Source organism: Sciurus carolinensis, unplaced genomic scaffold, assembly GCF_902686445.1.
Source record: "Sciurus carolinensis unplaced genomic scaffold, mSciCar1.2, whole genome shotgun sequence".
Classification (NCBI taxonomy): domain Eukaryota; kingdom Metazoa; phylum Chordata; class Mammalia; order Rodentia; family Sciuridae; genus Sciurus; species Sciurus carolinensis.
This window is the reverse complement of record NW_025920151.1, coordinates 1339646-1353185: the sequence shown is the minus strand read 5'-3', so window position 1 is coordinate 1353185 and position 13540 is coordinate 1339646. Positions and strand designations below refer to the sequence as shown.

The 13540-nt window shown below is 48.6% G+C and overlaps 1 protein-coding gene across 1 annotated transcript in view; it reads left to right on the top strand.

The window, feature by feature from the left end:
• Positions 1 to 10535, top strand: part of LOC124974509 (LHFPL tetraspan subfamily member 3 protein-like) — a 39169-nt gene extending 28634 nt beyond the window's left edge. Inside the window, 3 exon segments of the mRNA XM_047537717.1 lie at positions 7547 to 7656; positions 9269 to 9399; positions 10481 to 10535. Of these exon segments, the coding sequence (XP_047393673.1) occupies positions 7547 to 7656; positions 9269 to 9399; positions 10481 to 10535 (296 nt within the window).
• Positions 10536 to 13540: the final 3005 nt, after the last annotated feature.

The following is a 13540-nucleotide window of genomic DNA, read 5'->3' as shown; positions in this document are numbered from 1 at the left end:
TAAATTTAATAGTTTCCTTAAAAAAAAAAAAAAAGAAAAGAAAATCCTCACTGTACCCTGGCCTGTTATTTAGTGATGGCTCCTGTTTTCAATCTAAAGCAGGCTGCAGAAGAGCCAAGATAAGATCATGTTGACATCCAAACAATGAAACAAGTGAGGAAAACGAAGTCCAGGCAGCAGAGAAGGTGTGGGTGTGTTGTGAGACCTAAGGCCAGCAGAACAAGAACAGAGACACTACATGGTAGTGAAATTTTGGCAAAAAGGGGTAAAATGTGAATTTGAATATTGAACAGATGATTTTGCAGTGATAGAGAAGGGATGCACCTTGGCATCTCCAGTTTTGGTCTTTCCCTGTTGTGGATAGACAGGGCGTGACACAGACTCTCACTTTGTGAGGAACAGCGGCTGCAAGCTACATCTGCCACCCAGTCAGACATATGAAGTGGAAAAGCCCATACTGTGCAGCACACAGTGTCACGGATGGTCTTCAGTAGGTGAGATGTATTAAATTCATTTCAACCTAGGACATTTTCAGTTTATGATGTTTTCAGATGGACACAGCCCCAGTTGTAGTTTGAGAAGCACCTCTACATATTCAACCATGACAGACACCCATCCATGGGCCCCTGCCAATATACAGGTGCTCAGAGTGAGACTTAAACCATGATTACTTCCTCATGAGTTGCCCCACACATCTGCTTTATCAGAAGGCTCAGTGTTTCCCCAAGTTGAAGCAGTGACAGAGAGACGTTCCAGGAGTGACACGGATCTTTCACCCCTTGGATGCTAACAGGTGCCTGTTAAGGAGCAGTTACCCTCGCACAGAGTTGCTTAAAGAAACCTGCAGTGTTTGCATTACATAATTAGGGCGTATAGAGTAAGATTACTCTTGAGTATGGTCTGATCAAAATTAGAGAACCGCACAAAGGCACACGCCTGAAATCCCAGCAGCTCAGGAGGCTGAGGCAGGAGGATGGCGAGTTCAAAGCTAGCCTCAGCAACCGAGCGAAACCCTGTTTCTAAATAAAATATTTTTTAAAATGGCTGGGGATGTGACTCAGGAATCAGCGATTAGGCGCCTCTGTGTTCAATTCCCACTCTCCTCCCGTCCCTAACCCCGGGCGGGGGCGCGGGGGGGGAGATTCCAGAAACACCTGAGCAGTTTCCCTTTCAACCAGGGCCTCCCTGGCTCCTTCACAGACTTCTTCCCACAGATCAGCCTAAATTCATCCAGACCAGAGGCCCGGAGTTCCTGGAGGTCCTGGAGGTTCCAGACTCCTGCAGGGGAGGCTGCAAATGGAGCTGGTCTCTGCATATTTCATTGGCCGAACCTGCACCAGCTGACTAGGGCTGAACCAATCAGCACTCCAGGCGGATGCAGTGTGCTGAGTGACGGGTCAAGGCCCGCCTCTGCTTACGCCCATCAGACTTGAGCTTCGCTGGGAGAATTTGGTTCCCCATTTCGTCTCTGGGTGGCACCAATCTATGAACGGTCATCGGTGTGTTACAGTCTGGATGCTGACAGCCTACAAATGCTCACCCCTTCCCTTCAGAGAGCCGGCCGAGGGCCAGAAGCCATGATGCAGGCCGGCAGAAGTGTCTTAGCAATGACACTCAGTGGTGTTCTAGATGGCACGTGTGGCAGAGGTACATCAGACATGTTAGCCCAGGTGCCCGAGGTTTGTGGACCACCAAGAAAATGCACATAACATGATATGAAAAATGTCAAAGTCCTCCAATGTGGGGTATTTTCCTTTCACTTAAACTTTGATTATCACGATAGCATGTGAGAGAGGTTACCAAGTGCAGCATACGTGACCTCAGCACCAGGAAGCCAGCAGATGTCCACAGACTCATTCTGGGCTCCCTGCAAAGGTGGTGAATGGGACGCTGCTGGCTCAGTAGACGGGCACACAGAATCCTCAGGCTCAGAATCTAAACAAGACTTAAATCCAGTTTCCAAAGAAATCCCTAACTTTGCATATTGTGCGGGCTATTCTGAACTCTTGAATGGTAACCAGACCTTCCACCTGTGAGGCATTTAATTGAATGTGGGACTCTTTTGTTATGGGCAGGGTTTGCAGCCTACTTTGACAAGCTTATCCGGGGGCTAGTTGGAATGGCAGTCTATATATTAAAATGATTATTGTAATATTGCATTGTGTCCCACTGTGAATGTCAGACAACCAATTCAACGTGTGAAGGACAAAGGAAGCCTGTGCAGCCTATGATGGTTAAAATAAGCTGCTACATATTGAGAGTTGCTGCTACATATTGAGATCATTCTGTCTGAGACTACAGTCCTAACAACTAGTGGAGGCCATGCTGGCTCTGTGTAGCTTCTGTTTAGCCCTGGTTCCTCGTCTGTGAAGACTCGCACCAATATCATCAAATGCGAGTCACAGATCATCCGTAGAAGGTTTCAAGAGAGCCATATTAACTGGGCATGCAGCTTTCCAGAAACAAACAAACAACAACCACAAAAATCCCTGTCTGTGTTCTCTGAACGTGGTTTATGCAACACTGGCGGTTGAAAACGGCATTCAGATTGGGATTTGAAAACCTTCAGGACCAGCTAAGGACTTTGAAGCTGAGACAAGACATACCATCCAGGTCTCTAGCACTTGTCCAAGGAGGACATCAGTAATCATTCCCAGCATGCCTCTTGCCAGATCCCAGATTCTTTCTCCAGGAAAGAAGAGCTCGGGAAGCAGGGCTGTGAATTCTTCACTGGCTACCGTGATGAAGCCTGTACTGGTTTATGTCAGAGTCCCTGGAGAGCCAGGAAGAACACCGTGTCAATGAAGCACCAATTTACGAGTCTATAACAGGTGATTCGACACATTGGAAAAATCAACAAAATAGAACCTGCCTCAATTTCTTCCTCTGGGTATTAAAATCTCACCGTCAAGGAAACTATGATGTGGAAAACTAAGGAGTGGCAGCTCCCAGACCAGATGCAGTGCTAAGACTCACCATCCTTCAACAGCGCCACGCCCTATGGTTTCCTGTTGGTGGGCTCTGCTGAGCATGGTTAGTGGGCTCTGAATTCACTGCTTCTCTGGACAGTTCAGATGTGTAGGAGGCTGGACCGACATTTGCAGGTGGATGGGATCTTTCCTATCTGAGAAGCAGGTTCATCCTTCCAGCGAAAGGGGCTCCTTCCACCCTGCTTTGTCCCCAACATTCCAGTCGTGATGATAACACCTCTCTAGCCCGTAGAAACATTTCTTTGGTCTTTGCTTTCTGGTCCTAAAAGTACTTGGTGAAATGTCTCTTCTGTTCAGAAGCCCTGAGGACTAAGAGAGAGATTACTTTTCTGTAACTTGGATTACATCATGGATGCACAAGAGGAGATGCTGGGAGTCTCTAGTGATGACATGGATGGAGACACAGTCAGAGCGAGAAACCCCAGCAGTCTGGCCAGACCCTGGTGGGAGGCTGCAGAGGTAGCACCCATGTGCAGAACTGGACTAAGAGTCAATTCTGTGGATCAGAGTTGGCAGATAGCATTTGTCAGGCAGCTCAGAATAGGGCTGGCGTAAGCAGAGGTCTCACCCAGTGCTGGCCACGGTGAGGGACGACGAAGTGCCACAGCATTAACACCTGTGTGAGACTGAGGCTTGACTCCTGAGCTCAGCTTTCTCCGGAACACTTGGATTGGCTAGGTTCTGAAAGCCTGGTCTCTAGAGAAATACTGACCTACTTCCTCCTGCCACACCCACCTGCCTGCAGTGACCACCAGTCATCCATTCGGGTATCCAGCCTTCTCTTGGCAACTTATTTTGCATCACACAGGTCTTGTCAGGCGGGGTCTTTTTAAGTCCTTTTTGCACTTCGTGTGTGTGGGATAGGTAGTTTGACCACTGTTCATATTTACTTCTTACCCTGCCCCTGAAATCAGAGTTCAACAGTGTTTAGAGCTTTATACTTTGAGCTATGATACATTGTCTTCTTCTTTTTGCAGGAGTATTTGTTTTAGGAATGGAAACTGTCCTAATTCATTTTAATAGAAGTTTGCAAAACTCTGCAGAGCACCCTCTCTCTTATTTTCCTCCTAGAAAACCTATTTACCTGTCGAAATCTTTGCCTTTTATGTGACTAACTTATGTGACTAACAATGCACCTAAGCCTGTGGCCCCAGCACCTGTGCCCACAGCATCTACTCTGAAGGATTTCTCCATAGGAGGCTAGTAGCACAGGTCCTTGGGACAGTGTGATGCATGTGACCTCTGGGATCTCATCCTAAGCTTGCAAGCACTGTTGTTGCTTCCCAAATCTCTCAAGTGGGGAGATAAAATGCTTGGATGGAGACAGACCAGCAGGTGCAGAACTTTGTACTGAGTTGTATTCTAAGCATGCTCTCAAATTTTGAGAAACATTCATTTTTTTGGAAGACATTTGTCTGGTAACAGTACAAGCTACATTGAAAGCACATTTGACTTTATTAATTTATTTTAGTATAGGAACTCAGACAACTGGATAGTAAGAGAACAACCCGACTAAAATTGGACCAAGAACTAGAATACACATTTTTTTTTAAATGAGACATATGATTGGCCCATAGGTATATGAAAAAAATGTCAACATCAATGATCACTAGGGAAATGCATATTAGAACCAAAAAGGGCTACAATTTCATGCCTGTTAGGGTGGCTATCATCAAGGATGTGGAAGGATGGGACCCCTGGTACCCCTGTGGGACTGTAAATTACACAGCTGTTATGGAAACCTACGGGGGTTCTTAAAAGAATAAAATTAGGTTTACTATGTGGTCCTACTATGGCCCTTTGGGAAATGAAATCATTAGATCAAAGTGATATTTCATATCTCCCATGTTGAGTACAATGTTATTTACATTATTTAAGATATGGAACCAATTGAAGTATTCATCAATTGATGAATGGATAAAGAAAATATCATGCACACACACATACACACACACATATTACATATGTACAACACATGGAATGCTATTCAATCTCAAAAAGATGGAAATTCTGCCTTTTGTGACAATATAGATGAACCGGAAGATGGTAACTAAAATAAGCTAGTCCTAGAAATACAATTGCCATGTGGAGTTATTTGCATGTAGAATCTCAAAAAGTTAGTGTGTTCGTTTTCCATCACTGTGACTAAAATACCTGACAAAAACAACTTAGAGGAGGAGAAGTTTGCTTTGGCTCGAGTTTCAGAGGTTCAGTTCGTGGTTGGCCAACTCCATTGCTCTAGGCCTGACGTGAGCAAGAACGTCTTGGTGAGGGAATAGTGGAGGAGATCTGCTCAGCTATGGCAGTGAGAAAGCAAAGGAGGGACAGAGAAAGCAACGGGACAGAGAGAGCCCAGGCTGTGCCCCAGGGGCCTGCTTCCTCTCACCACACCCTACCTGCCTGCAGTGACCACCTGTAGTCCATTCAAACTATTAATCCAGAAAATGAACTGATCCACCAATGGGTCACAGCACTAATCACCTGATTCTCACCTTGAAGTCCCACCTCCAAACCTTGCTGGATGGGGCAGCACACTTTCAACACATGAATTTTTCAGAGAACAGGAAAGATCAAACCATAACAAACTAATAGGAGCAGACAGGAGAACTGCAGTTACCAGAGGCTGGGAGGGAAAGGCTGGGGACATGAGGTCGAAGGGTAAGTTTCCTTTAGACAAGAAGAATACGTTTATGGGAATTTTTGTACATCATGAGGTCTATGTTAATAACAATGTTTTTATTACTGAAAATTGCTAAGATAATTTTTAAATCTTATTAGCACACATAATAAATATGTTAGAAAATATGGAATTGCTTCACTTAGCCTTTCCCCAATGTCTGTGTATTTCAAAACATCATGTTGTGCACCACAAATACATACAGTGTTTCTTTGTCAATGAAAAAATAAACGACTGAAAAGGAGCTGTGAGTTTGCATCCAGATGGTGTGCATTCAGACCCAGGCTGGGTCCCTAGCAACCATACACCCTTGGACCCTTGGCCAAGAGGAGCCTCATTGGTCTCTTTATAACAAAAGTACAAGCACGCTTTACCTTGCAAAATTATTATGAGGCTTAATAGAGAACAGAACGCCCCGGCTCAAATGGCCTTAGCACAACAGAAGAATGCCGTTGTTTCAGCTCACTTGGAATACTGCAAGTCACTCTTCAGAGTTGGATAAGTCCATTCCATTTCATCCATGACCCAGGTTCCTTTCCTCCTGTCACTGTGTCCTGCCATGTCAGTTTGCTCCTCAGGCTGTCACAGGGATCCTCTACAATGTGACACATTCCAATGCCCAAGGGGAAGTCTATTAGGGCATCTCTTTTCATAGCAGTAGCATTTTCCAGAAATATCCGGCATCTGAGGACTGAGTCCTATCACATTCCCTGCCCTGAGTCCATCTCTGACAAGAAGGTAGGACATGGTAAGGGGAGGTGACTAGGTTATCTGAACACAATATTGATTACTTTGGGAAATCATAGAGCGCATGCATTTGTGTTAGGGCCTGGAACAGTGATACCCCAGTGGTCCTAGGTATGGTCAGTTTCGCCTGAACGTTTTTTCCTAACAAATACAATTGTTCATATTTTGAGGCGATTTCATCTGAAAGTCTGCATTTCTGCTGACAGGTTGCAGATGGGGTGTCGGGGATGTGACAGGGGTGGCGGATGCCCAGTGCAGAGCCTGGTGCTGGGGATTGGTCAGCTGTAGGATGGCACGGTCTGGCCAGCTTCCCTGGCTGTTGCTTCAGCAACTGAGCTCATGTGCTGCCTTCAGCCAAATGCTTGATGGGGACCTTCAGTGGCCCAGGGTAGAGCCAGGAGCGTGCAGCTCCTTGGTGGGCCATTGCCACAGAACAAATTACAACAGAAATTCCTTTGATGAGAGCTCTGAGCAGCTCATTGCAGTCTATAAAGAGACCCAGAATACATACCCTGAGGAACACCAAAACAGAAGGGAAGAAAAGAAGAAAGCCTTCCTGAATATCATCATAAATAAACGATTTTGCTGTTGTAGTGATTTGCTTTGACTTTAGAAATAGGTATCAGCTCAGAAATCAAGAGTTTTTGAGGCAATGAATTCCCCAGCATGGGGTCCTAATGAGAGAACCAGCAACTGCCTGGGGCTGAATGTCTGATTTGTGAGCAGAAAAAGCAAAGTGGAATGAAGGGGGAAAGTGCCTCTCCTGTTGTGTAAACAGAGTGGATTAGAGAGGAGAGTGTTCATGTCCTGGGAAGCCTCACAGCCACTTAAGTCCGTGGCGTGACTTGAGAAGACAGCTGGCTTCTAATGCTGTGCCTCCCTCTTGGCAGCAGCTCAGCTGTAAGGGGGCGGAAGAGTGGAGTCCCTCTAATGCAGGAGGCTGAGGGCCAGGTGACTCCCATGTCCCTGGGGAGGCCGGTGATGGGGCACACCTGAGGTGCATATGCACAACCACAGTCGCTAAGGCTTTCCAGGAGCAGTACCCGGGCTCCCTGGGTACTGCTCCCAACAGCAGGTTCATTCATTAATTCTGCAACCCCACAAGGTGACTCTGTCCCAATCCTGCTCTCAGGTAGAGACTTCAAGGCATTCGCTGGTTATGCAGGAGAGGTGCGAGATGCAGACCCAGGTGGTGAGCTGCCAGGGCTGGCGCTGGCACTGCATCGGGTAGAGGGCAGGAGAGTAAGCGGCTGAGGAGCCAGAGACCCCAGGAGCCTGGAAGATTCTGGAGAGTGGGTGTGGGTGCCTTCCAACAAGACCTGACTCACAAAGCCAGAGAGGGCCAGAGCAGGGGCTTGCGTCTCAGCTGCCACCACCTTTTGTCCCTGTTGTGACCTGCACCCTCCTGTCCGAGGCTCCTCCACACCAGGAAGGACAGACACTGGATCAGGTTCCCTGGGCCTTTGGAACCTGTGCAAGATCTGCTGATGTCCAGTGTCCATGGCTGCTTCTGACTCCCAAAACAGAGACAGAAGCCAACATATGCTACTTTCCCCAAACCTTCTTTCCCTCGGGGTTTTGAGAGAGGAAAGTTGGTGAATACGTGTTGACTTGCCGAAAATGGAGGAACCCTCTGCTGAGACTTCTGATTTTCCTTCTCTAAAACCTTCCTAAGCCCCCAGAAATGCTGCTTCCATTGAGAAATAACACTCCTGTTCTACCTAAGTCCCAGCTGGTCTCCATGCCTTTGCAAGTGGGTTGAAAGTGAAGGGAAAACAACCAGCTTCCAAACAAGCTGGTGACACAGACGGTGGCCTGGGTGGGGGCAGGGGAGCAGGGGCATGGAGCTCACAGATGGCAGGGGGTAGTCAGAGGAATGTAGAGTGTGGCTGTGAGCAAGTGTGGGGCTGCTCGAGGCCCTCTTCTGGTCTGTGGGCCTTTAGCTGGGCCACTCTGCCCAGCCCTTGTCTTCCCTGAGGATGTGGCATGGAGCTGCCCAGGGAGTTTCTTTCTGGATGCCTGCTTCTCAGCCCATTTTCAAAAAAACTCTTTCTACTTCCTCGAGAATGAACTTTACAAAATACAAATCTGATCAAACCACTCACGTGCTGAACATCCCCGGAGGGCCCCTTGTCTGTGAGGTGAGCCCGGACCCTATGGCTTGGGTGAGGTTCCACTGAGGTGGTGCCCTGGAGCTGCCCCTGCCGTGCAGGTTCCTGCTGGGAAGCGGCTGTGAGCCCACCTTCTCTGCTGTCCCTAGAAGCTACCCTGAATGCTGAGAGACCCTGCCTGCACTCTTAACAGCAATGACCCTCAGTTCCACTGAGCGCCTACGTGCAGCGGAGTGCACTGCAGGGGCGGTTTCCCCCAGGGCTGCTGTAGCATGCGAGGGGCGGGAGCCTCCCCAGTTCACAGATGGGGAAGCTGAGGATCCCAGAACCCAATCCCCTCTCTGAGTGCACACTGGAAGTGTCAGACGCTCTTCAAACACCAGCGATTGGCTCCAACCCCGGCATACCCCGTGTAGTTGCTGTGGGCTGGTGTTGGCATATAGGGGTGTTGATGAGCTCCCCAGGGGTCTCTAATGTGCAGCAGCAAGGTTTGGGCACCCCTGACTCAGAGTCCTGCTCCTGTAGCTGCCCCTGGAGTGAAAGCAGATTGGGGACAGGAGGCAGTGGGTGGGCCTCCTGGGTTCTGGGTGGGAGGCAGCAGCCCTGCACCCAGCCCAGTACCTGCTGAATGGCAGACCAGGTGTGGTGGGGGATGGGAACCTCTTTTAAAATTAGAAACGTTATTTACATAACATCTTATTTGAACCAGCGGACACTAAGCTCAAACTTCCACCGTGAACAAGGGTGAGGCTCAGTGGCGGATGCGCGCCAGCAGCCCCTCCATCTGGGATGTCCAGCAGTGCGCGGAGTACGCTGGGAGGTACGCGCCCGCCGTCGTCAGCTGTCAGAAGAAGGTTGCTGGCTCAGAAGACAGGTGAGTCCCGGGCCTCAAAGCCCGCTCTGCACCTGTGGCAGCAAAGGCCACCTTTCTCCATATTTGCCAGCTGCTGTCTGGACCGTGGCCGTGTTTGGTGGGTATCCTGGGTGCCTGCGGCAGGACGGGCAGATTCCTTACCCTGGTGACGTGGGTGCTTATTCACAGTGGCCCTGACAAACCCCAGCACAGCTCAGGCACCTGCGAGGACTCTCCCGCAGGTGGAAGGACCCACCCCAGATGCTACACTTCCCCGTGACCTCCTGCTAGCCTGTGTCACTCGGCGAGCCGAGAGTCTGGGTGTCTGGCAACGTGGCCCATTTTATAAGTGTCAAAGGCCTCGGCGCAGTCCTCTGTGCAGGGGGACCTCCCACCGTGCGGTGCAGGATTGAACCTGTGAGCGACCGTGTTTGTGAGCAGGCGTTTCTGAGGAAAGGGGAACTCTCAGCTGTGAAATCAGGGAACTGTGAGTCGCTCTGGGGGGAAATGAAAACCTGAAATCTCTCGGATGCCCACCAAATTAGAAACAGTCAGTTCCCACTGGGCAGAGAGAGAGGCGGAGACTCGATGGTTTCTGATTTATTCCGCTTTCCCAGAACCTCATTGTGGCTCTGGAGCATTCCTAGTCTGGTCACATTTTTGTCACTTTTAGATTTCTTTTTGCTCTTATATTGCTGAAAATGTGAACAATAATGAAAGCACGGATCTGCTTATGGACCCCATTATTTCTGGAATGAAGTTTTAAACTTCATAGCTCCATGTTTGGAAAATATATCATTTTCAATTATTTATTATAATATGGAGGTAATGAATCTCGGTTGATGGTTATTACTATTTTTTCCTTGATTCATTGCCGAGGAGCGTGTGAACCCAGGTTGGGGAGATTTGAACTGAATTCCCTTCCGTGCCTTTTGCTCCATGTTGGAGCTGAGAATCTGGGTCCTCTGCAGCCCTTGCTTGTGCCCTTCCTCTTATATTTGAAGATTTCTTTCTTCCCCCTGAAGATTCGCTTGTTGAGCCAATGGGAAGAGAAAGAGGCAGTCTGTGTTTGAGTTTTGAGTTCTGCCCCTGGTGGCCACAGGGATGAATTTGGTGACCCCACACATGTGCCTGTGCTGGTGCCAGCAGGGGGCTGAGGGGCCTGGGGTGCTCTCTCTACAGAAGCCCTCCTTTGTATCATGTGGCTGCAGAAAGTGGGAGAGGTGGACAGATGGACGGATGGATGTATAGATGGATGATGGATGGGTGGATTATAGATGGATGGATGGATGATGGATGTATTGATGGATGAGTGGATGATGAATGGATGGATGATGGACAGGTGGATGATGGATGGATGGATGGATGGATGACAGATGGATGAATAATTTTGTTCTTTACCAGAAGAGGAGGGGGTAAGTTTGGGGGAAGGGGTTTCAACCAGTGCTCTATTATTTTTATTTTCTCTCATGATTTTTTGCCATTTACTGTCTTGAGTGATTCGCATTAGCAGTTGTGATGTTGTCCATGAATTGCAAAAGGACTTTCTGATTCAAATTGAGTTCGTTTTGGGCACAGAGGGAAGAATGGACCTCTCCAAGGGCTACTGCTGTCCGTGGATGCACAAGCCTCTTTTCTGGGCACCTCCAGATCTCATACCCCCAGAGAGTCTCTAGACACACGTTTGCCACTGGCTCTTCTTTAATCTGAGTCAGTGTCTCCTCTAAGATTCAGGGTCCTGACAGGACACCCAGGGACCACCAGAAGGCCTGGTGTTCTTGCACCACCCACCTGGGGAACCTTCCTCATCCCTCACAATTTCCAATGTCGGGATTGGAAACTTGCTTTCAGAGTAGGACATAGAAAAATTGTGATTGTACGTGTAGTGCATTGTGTGGTGTATGCTCATAGAAGATGCTGCATGTGCACATGGATGTGTGTGAGAGATGGTCCCATAAGCCTAAGTGCTCCTACATGCACATGGTGTATGTGACATGTAAGTTAAGACACATGTGCTTGGGGGTCATTGCACGACGGCCAGGCAGGCAGGCAGGCACTACTTGCTGAGGGAAGTCCAAGGTGGTGGCCCTTTGGGTCTAGGAATCCAGGCTGGTTTGCAACCGGGTCCCAAGCCTTCTGGCACGTCAGGTGCACACAGGGCTGTCTATAAATGTTTGTTGAAGGAATGTTTGTGGAAGGAGGGTCTCTGCTAGTGGATGTAGTGAGATAAAATCTGCATGCACCCTGTCTGAATGACCTCTGACCTACCTGTTTGAAAGAGGAAGTGCCTAGCAGTGCATTGAGATCCTTCCAGGGACACAGAGACGGGTATGACCGTGAACAGAGGATGTCCCAAGAGGGCTGCACACAGATGGCAGCTCCTGAGAGCTGGGGAAGTGGGGGAAAGCTGGAGGTTAGCGACTGAGTGCAGGGAGCCATTGGGCTCTTGAGGACTTCCCCGTGTGCGCACGTTACCTTTCATAAGATGTACATGGCGGAATAGAGACTTTAGAACACATTACTCATATGTTCAACTGTTATCCTCGCTTGAAACTTTATTTTACTTCAGCTATCGATAATTCCATGAAGGGAAGCCAGTCCCAGGGTGGCCAGGAGTGAAGGGCAGGGGGGAGACCCACAGGACAACGAGGAAGTGTGTTGTCCAGTGGCCGTTGCCCTGCGGTTGCTTTGCTTCCTAGGTCCTTTAACCGTCCTGCATGCTGTGCTGTTATTCTTAGCGGCTGCATGGTCACCAGGATGTGCAGGAGGCTCTGTATTGACGATAATCTACCGCGGATCAGGAAGTCCGTTAATGAAGTTAAGTCCCTGTGACGGGTGTAATTTCATGGATTAAGGAGACGCTTCGGTGGGGGCGACGAGCTCAGCCAGAGTGAGTGCAGATCTCTCATCTGCCCTGACACGCATCTTCCTTGTCTGAAGGGTCGGGTTGTGGAGCGTCTCCTCCCTACTGGGCTGAAGTGAATGTGATCGCAGCTCTCGGATCGCTTTTGACAAAGCAGCACCAGCTCTGTCTGCAACAGACAATAATCACACTCTGTCCCTCGAGTTCCATCCCGCGTTTCCAAGTCTGCTTTCGCTCAGGTAAATAGGTGGCAAGAGGCATCCTGTGCTTTGCGTTCTCCTGACACCAGTGTCACCCAGGCTCACCACGGCAGATCCTGGGTGATGTCAGGTGGCACACAGTGCCAGGCACCATGTGTCTTGAAAGCCTCAGTCCCTTGCAAATGTCTTTCATCTCTTTCTCAGAATCATCATCTGCTTATTCCACGCAGTACCGACTTTCTGCTTTCCATAGGTAATGAATGGGCTTCATTTTAAAGCAAATGCATTTTAAGGAATAACATGAGCTATCATAAATAAAGAGTAATTGATATTTAATTGGTATTTCAGATCCAACCAGATACAATTGAAATCTTAAATATATAAATATGGGATGACTACCACTTGCTAAACAAGCCTCAAACTACATTCCTTAGGATTAGGATTTTTTTTAAAAAACAAATAAGAATGGCTTCAATAGGATAGAAATTTCTCTCTCACATAAAAGAAGGCATGAACCAGACTGGCCAGGGCTGCTAAAGCAGCTCCTCTGTACTGTTAAGGTCCCAGGCACCTGTCACACTAACTCATGGCTGGTGGCCTCATAGATAAGATGGCTGTGGGGGTGCCAGTCATTGCATCTGCATTGCAGGTCAAAGAAGAGTGACAGGAAAGGTTTTGTGGGGACAACTCTTCTTAACTTCTCTGCTGATCCCCATTTTCTCTCTTGCTTCTCGTTGGTCAGAACATGACCACATTTCTACACCAGACTTCAAAGGGGTTTGGGAAACCACTTGTGCAGGCAGCGTGCCTGATTCAGAACCATCATCCCACCCGCAGAAGAAAGAGCTGACTGGGTGTGTGTGGAAGCCACCAACCTCTGTTTCAGCAATTTGTAGAGAGGAAATGCTGCAGAGTTCCAGTGGGAAGATGAAGGAGGGTTGGTGGTACCTCAAGATGGCCTCCTGCTCCCAGGTTCCCATGGAAACCTCATCAGCATGGCCCTGGAATGGCAGAGCAATGTTGGCCAAGGTGCAGATTGAAGAAGGATGTGAGGCCCATCTCTGCTGGGCCTCAGTGATAAAGACAGGGCCAGGAGTGC